Genomic DNA, 7,964 nt, shown 5'->3' with positions numbered 1-7,964 from the left:
CTCAAAGCTCTGAACTCTATTACAGATACCAGAAATTCAAAGAAGCTTCCGGAAATCATACAGTATTAATAATAAAAGCAACTTCATAAAGCAAGCTCAAAGCATTTAACCTGTTGATAAGAAATATGTATGTTTTAACATGCATATTCAAAATCTATACAAACAAGGTGAAAGAAATAAAATCAATTTCATCCAAAGAAATTACATCGGAAATCCAATGAGATTAAAGGATTATCGTACCGTTACTAAACAGTCGATAACTAATTAATGTTTTACATGCTCTAACTTGGTTGACAGTTCTTTCAGAATAAATAATACTTTTTAATTGCACGTTCACATTACAGTAGTCATTTAAACAGATCAATATTAATATATGAAAAAGACTTGAAAGGTGAAATTCAGTTTAATCGACGCATGCGCTTTTACTCGTTGCTAGACGCCAAAACTTGACTGCAGACAGTGATAAAAAACCAACATCCTGTTATCTCATTTAAAAGGTAAGTTGTTTTAAAGCTAAGCTTCAAAGCTCGAAACTTCTAACATATCCTTCTTTCTTTCACAGAACGATTGCATGTCCCAATTATCCAATAATTTTACAATTTTCTGATCAGATTTTTACGTTTCCGGATCGCATTTTATCTTCACAATAATTCCCTTCTAGAGCAGAATAATTAAAGTAATTATTTAAAATCCAGCTTCATGGTTCTCCTTGGATGATGAGTTATGTCATTGATTCAGCTGCAATTTATCGCAGTGGCACTCTACAATAAAGTGAACAATCTTAGTCGTCTCTGCTAGTAAAATATCTGCTGCAATAGGACTGAAAATGTTCGTTTTAAACATGTTTTACGATATGAATGTGGTAATTTATAACAAGTATGTAAATTGAATATTGTATATAATTATAAGTAAACGATTTTACCTTTCCTGTCTTTTATACAGGTGTTTAAATCGATAAGATTTCAACAAATATAAATATTGGTTGACTGGATTTAAATGCTTTTAAATACACCTGACACAAGTAGGAAAACAAATTAGAAATGAAATTATTTGCTCATGCTTAAGAAAATCCGTCTCAACATATCTATGTATATATAAAGTCACTCATTGGTATTTAATATTAGAAAAATCAATGTGACTGTCGCGCGGGTTTATAAAGAAGAGATATGTGTTTAGTAACACAGAAACAAATCAATTACCAAGTCCTTCATGTAGGTGTCAGACCACCAATTCATCCACCAATTTCGGACATATCAAAAGTACCCCTTACCTAACAAAAGAATAGTGCCTTTCGTGTCATCGTATACTTAAAATTACCACCAAATTTGCCGAAATGAATCTTTTGGTGAAGGAGTAATAGTTTTACATGTTTAAGACCATTTAACATGTTTAGACCATTTAACATGTTTAACCCCGCCACACTTTGTATGTATGTGCCTGTCCCAAGTGAGGAGCCTGTAATTCAGTGGTTGTCGTTTGTTTTTGTACTGCATATTTGTTTTTCGTTCATTTTTATATATATTAATAAGGCCGTTAGTTTTCTCGTTTGAATTGTTTTACATGGTCATTTCGGGGCCTTTTATATCTGACTATGCGGTATGGGCTTTGCTCATTGTTGAACGCCGTACGATGACCTATAGTTGTTTATTTCTGTGTCATTTTGGTCTCTTGTGGAGAGTTGTCTCATTGGCAATCATACCACATCTTCTTTTTTATATTTAGACCATTTTGAGCAAAATTTTAAGAGAGATGTTACAGCTTCATACAATGTTATGGAATGCAAAGACAAATATCGTGCAACATGCATTAATGAATACACTAAGTCCAATAGATACGGGGTACAAAACTTATATCTTACTGCGAAAAAAAACCCCAAACAAACATACGAGTGAATATTAGCAAAAGAATTGAACCTTACCATAAAGATGTCAAATAAAAAAAGGATGAATTAGAACATGTTAGATGAACTGAAAAGGCAAAACCTTTTCTTTTCATTAGATACATTTTAGTTTTTAGTTTATCGTTATTTTCAAGTTTTTCATGAGATATTTGTCACGTATATACAATGTGTATTTTCTTTTTCACTAGTAGTATTTTAAATAGTAAGTTGTACCACTTCCCGATTTAATAAAATTTAAAAAAAAACGTATACCAATGTTGCAACAAAAAGTAATAAAAAGGGCTGGCCTGAGTGGGGATTATAAATGCGTATTGCTGCGGGTTTTTTTTTTCCTAATCTACATTGGCTAGAGGTATAGGGGGAGAATTGAGCTCTCAAAAAATATGTTTAACCCCGCCGCATTTATGCACCTGTCCAAAGTCAGGAGCCTCTGGCATTTGTTGGCCTTGTAAGATTTTTAATTTTTATTTTTTAGTTCATTTATATAATTCGGAGTTTAGTGACGTTCATTCTCACTAAAATTGTACACATTTTTGTTTAGGGGCATCTGAAGCACGCGAACGGGTGCGGTAGCCTTCGACTGTTTTTTGCTCTTTGGTTGGGTAGTTTTCTCTTTGACACATTCCCCACATCCATTCTCAATTTTACTTTAAAAAAAATCATTAACTTAAGATTATATAAGACACCAAAAGTGATTTCCTGAAATTTTCGGAATTTAGGGTCTTTTTTTTAATTATTAGAAAGTCACTAATAAGTCTTTTGAAGACGAAACGCGCGTTTTTAATCCCGGTAACAATGGTTATATCCTAAGTTGCAACATGTTTAACAAACCTACAAACAGTGATTTAAATGTCTGGAAAAGGCAACTCCTAACATAAAAATAAAACCAACATGTATACTATAACCAGTCGACAGCTTAAAGTCGTTTCAAATTGATGGTATATTTCAAGAGCAACACATTTTGATGTCGTCTTCCCCAATATCAAAAATCAACCTTACAATAATCTAGTAATACAAAACAACTTCTAATGATGAGTGCGTTTACGAAAATGTTTAATAAAAACATTTAATTTTTATTTTACAGATGAGCAAGTCAATAACAATTGTTCGTGGAGATACGGATATAGGTGGTGCTGTAGCTTGTAATCTTGCCAAGAATCCTAACTTGAAGGTCAAGGCGATTGTTGTGGACACGTCAGCCCCGGAAGTCCAATCTATGAAATCATGCAACGTCGAAGTTGTTCAAAATAGTCTTAAAGATGTTAACGCAATAAAAGACTTACTATCTGGCACAGATGGGTGTTTTATTGTTACAAAATCTGACTTTACAAATCCTCAGTTCGTAGAGGATGAAATCGAACAAGGTCAAAATATTGCCGACGCATGCGCTGCAGCAAAAGTTCCCCATGTAGTTTTTAATACACAGTTACATCCGTTTAAAATAACTGGAATTTCAGCTCGGCATCTGGTAGCCAAAGCGGAAATTGAAGGATATATACGACAAATAGGATTGCCAGTAACATTTATTCTTGTTCCGTGCTTATATGAAGATTATTTAAATATTTTGAAACCTTTTGATATGGGACGTGGATTGCATGAAATCGGTAAGTTTAAACTTTGAATAGTCATATTCATAAACACATCATCCTTATGTATATACCGTAGCGTATTTTGTAAAAAAAAAAATCCGTACTCCATGACTGTATACGTTACAACAAAATTATTTTTAAAAACCTGTGTATACGTTATTTTATTTTGGCGGTATTTTGACCAAGGTTATGGTTGTCTATCTGCTATTGTTTAACATTTCACACCTTATTTCATTGATTTTGTAATTAGATTGTGTCATAGATCAAATTTATTTGTTCAGTGTATGTTTACTTGTTTTTGTTAATATGTCTTTTGATCGAATTAAGTCATTTTTATTGATATTTTATAGTATGTCTTTCTATGTTGTGATGTTACACTATAGTTTCAGTTAAGGGTGAAGGTTGGTACCTATTTATAAGTTTAAACCCGCCGTTTTCATATGCCCTAAATCAGGAACCTGATGGTCAATTGGTTGTCTTTATGTGATGTAGTTCATTAGTTTTCTCGTTTCTTGTTTGTATATAGACAATACCATTGGTTTTCCACTTGTCATTTTGGGGTTCCTGTATAGCTTGTTGTTCGGTTTGAGTAAATGCTCCGTGTTGAAGATCCTACTTTGGCCTATAAATGATTATACTCTTACAAATTGTGTATTGGATGGAGAGTTAACTCATTGGCAATCATACCACATCTTCTTATATCTATATAATTTGGCTAACTTGATTGTTATGTTTTAAAAAGGAATATTATGTTCGTCAAGCTCATCGACAAAATAAATCTTTCCCATTTTGGCTTTAAACCAAATTTGCTGAAACGTTCTATGTTATTGAGTTTCTGGTATTCGTACAATATAGGCTAGTAAATTTTATAAGCACAAAAAAAATTTTAAAAAAATCCAGTCACCTCGGTGCATCACTTAGAGCGCTATTAAGGCATAATATATCTGAGAAGGTCTCTATTATGGCACTATGGCACTTTTTGCTTTTTATAGTCACCGAGTTTCAAATTAAAATGTCTTCCACTTTGTAACTAAATGTCAGACAATCACTTATATTTGCGTTATCATAATTGATTGGTGCAAGTTGTAGTGTTCATTATATGTTCATTTTTTCCATAGAAATTTTTCTGATCTAATTAAGATCTAACTTACTGAGTTTTATTTTAATTTTTTTTGCTCATTGTTGAAGGTCATGTATGTGTTGACATACATTTGAAGTTGTTTACATCCACGACATTTTGTATATTATGGATAATAATCTTATTGGCAATAATTCCCTACTCAATTTTATATCACTTCCATATATTATTTTCAGTAATTCCAATGGGTGTGACACCTTTCAACATGATGAGTGTAGAAGATGTTGGTGACATTGTTGGTATTATATTTTCAAATAAAACTGCATTCCTAGAGAAAACATTAAGTGTATGTGGCGATAAACTCACCGTCAGAGAAATGGCAGCATATCTTTCAAGACACCTAGCCCCAACACAGTTCAAAGAAAAACAGGTATTTTATTGAAGTACTATACTAATTGCAAACAACGTGATACTAAACACTAGTAGAGACAAATTGCAAACATGATTCTAATTATAAAACAGAAGATGTAGTTGATATGATTACCAATGAGAATCTTTTCACAAGAGACCAAATGACAGAGAAATTAAAAGCTGTATGTCATCGTACGGCATTCACTGATGGACAAGGGTAGTTTCCATCACCACCTAAATCATATATTGTCTTACAAGCCTTCCTATCCCATTTCTTACCGTTTATACTGATTTATTATTCTACACATGTTACTTTTTTCGTATTTTCATGCATTTATTCGTTTCTCTAAATACGTGTTATACTCACTCCTCTTGAAACTTTTCCACATTAAATATAAAATGAAAACTACATTTAAAACCCTAACTCCTGCTGAATGTTTTTTTTTTTTTTTTTATTAAATGTCATCTTTTAACATTGCAATCATTTATTTGATATAATTATTTAAAAATGGGGGAGATACCGAAGGAAAGATCACATATGTATATATAAGGATAGCAGAAAACGATAACTTAGAATAAACTACAAACATATAAACTTTGTAAAAATAGTAAAAAGTGAGAACAAAAAAGAGAAATAAACAAAATTGACTAGATTGATTGATTGTTGGTTGCTTAAATTGACTAGAAGACACTAGAGTGAAACAACGTGAATAAATACAGCATTGGTTTCTTAGAGTTCAATCTCAGCATGCAGGGGCGGATCCGGCTATTTTTAAAAGGGGGTTCCAATCATATGTCGAAATTATGGCAAAAAACATTGATTGTCAAAAAGAGGGTTCTAACCCACGGAAACCCTCTCTTGGATCCGCCAATCGCAAGTGATGTAATGATATATCAAAATAAATAAAAAAGTTATCTGTCATGACGGACTCCGACTTGAAATAACTCGGCAGGAAACACACAGGTCTCGCATATCATCATGCTACAAAAGTCGACGGGGAGAGGAATATCATTTGGTCACATAGACCTCTGTCCGAACGTAGAAAACATGATAAAGAGGGGTGTTCGTTTTATTATGCGGGATGCATAAATACACAACCATGTCCGGTCGATCGGAATCGGTAGGAATGGTAATAATTATGTTAAATCAATGGAAAAACCCTTTCATTTATATACCAAATTCAACTTTTGGTAATAAGATTTGAGTATTAGTCCTAAATATGCACGATATTATGCCATTTAATGTCAGGCTATTATTTTACTAAGCAATCAGAATTAGTATATTTTGATGAAACTGCTAATTACCGTTTAAAAAAAGTATGAGCTTTGCAAAAGTATTGTGATTTGATGTTACTGAGGTAAAAATATAATCGGTAGTCTATGCAGTCTATGAATATTCTTTATATGGTTTTTCTATTTATTTTTAGCTAACGGCTTACCAGTATGCACAACTTGGACAACCTTGGTCCCAAGACTATGCCAACATGTTTGACTTTATATTACGCGTCGACCAGCGGTATAACCTCCAAGAAACAAGAAAAATCTGTCCTAAAACACAGACATTTGAAGAATGGGTGAAAAGGAATGTAGGAAAATTAAAAGAAATTTTCCCTTGATTTATTTTACTTCCACTTCACTATAGATTTACTGAAGCAGTATTGTTTAATGTGTATTGTGATATTGTTATTTTGCCTTTTAAGTTTGTGATCGCAATTATTGTTATCTTGTGTTCAAATAAAAATATGCAAGTTAGTATACCACAAAGTAAAGAATTATTATATTTTCCAGTTTACCTTCTGAAATTATACAACTACTTAATACTTTCACTTTTTGACCAAGCACATAGACTTTACAAAATTTTCCGTCACTACTCTTTTAAGTCTTTAAATAAAATATTTTTATTACAATTATTAATAATAATTTCTTTTTCTAAAACAAAAAAAAATAGTACACTATAAAAAAAAGAAAAAAGAAAAAGAAAAACAGAAGCTGTGGTATGAATTCCAGTGAGACACCTTCACCAGAGACCACATGACACAATACTGTTCACTGTACGACCTTCAACATTTTTGTTGCTATTTGCGAATACCAAAGAGTGTGCACGCTCAGTAGACTCCTCCCTAAAACTGTAAACTTTAAGCTAAAAAATATAATATCACCAAAATCAATATAATTAGATATTTTTGGGGGGTATTTCTTAGAAAAATAATTGAGATTTATTGGATTATACTGTGGTCAACGGAGTCAATTTTATTTTTTAAAATATTCATTACTCTTACTATACTAGAATCATATTCAAAACAGTGTGGCTGTGGCCATTGATTGACGACCTAAATTATCCCATTGACTGGGACAGATTATGTGAACGTTTGTCTGAAACGACCATTGCTCACTATGTACTTGTTAAAGACACTTAAACTGTGGGGTCACCAAAGGTTCTCAACACCTAAATGAAGTTAATACGAAAAATTAATCAGCAATAACACGATGTTATGATCTATATCAATAATATAAATCAAAACATAAAGGTTATTCCTGATTAATTTTTCGAATAATTTTATTATTGAAGACGTTAAGAACCTTTGGTTACCCCTCAGTTTAAATTCTATGATAAGTAAGTAGTGAGAAGTGGTCGTTACAGACAAACGTTCACCTAATCTGTCCCAGTCAATAGAACAATTTAGGTCGTCAATCAATGGCCACAGCCACACTGTTTTGAATATGATTCTATTTCGGCGCCGAATTTAATGAAGGTCGTATTTTATGGTAACTGCCTTTAAAAATAGAGGGTGAATAGAGATAAAATGGGTTGGATATTTCTATTTTGAAGTACATCAAACGGACTTAAAAAGATTTGGAAAAAATATTTAAATACTAAAAAGGGTATAGTCTATGTAACACAATTTTCAACAAAAGACATATATTATATGTTAGTGACTAGTATACTGAACAACTCGGTCTTCCGTTGGCTTGAACGAGTGAAACA

At 32.2% G+C, this 7,964-nt stretch overlaps 1 protein-coding gene across 1 annotated transcript; it reads left to right on the top strand.

Moving 5' to 3' along the window:
• Nucleotides 1–383: 383 nt before the first annotated feature.
• LOC139512116 (nmrA-like family domain-containing protein 1) lies at nucleotides 384–6,765 on the top strand. The gene is made up of 4 exons (XM_071299508.1): nucleotides 384–497; nucleotides 2,985–3,504; nucleotides 4,804–4,997; nucleotides 6,406–6,765. Exons 2-4 carry the CDS (start codon nucleotides 2,985–2,987, stop codon nucleotides 6,592–6,594), a joined length of 903 nt encoding a protein of 300 aa, XP_071155609.1. The 5' UTR covers nucleotides 384–497; the 3' UTR covers nucleotides 6,595–6,765.
• Nucleotides 6,766–7,964: the final 1,199 nt, after the last annotated feature.

The sequence above is a fragment of the Mytilus edulis genome, chromosome 2 (assembly GCF_963676685.1).
Source record: "Mytilus edulis chromosome 2, xbMytEdul2.2, whole genome shotgun sequence".
Classification (NCBI taxonomy): domain Eukaryota; kingdom Metazoa; phylum Mollusca; class Bivalvia; order Mytilida; family Mytilidae; genus Mytilus; species Mytilus edulis.
The sequence above is the reverse complement of the archived record's forward strand: the minus strand, read 5'-3'. Positions and strand labels throughout refer to the sequence as shown.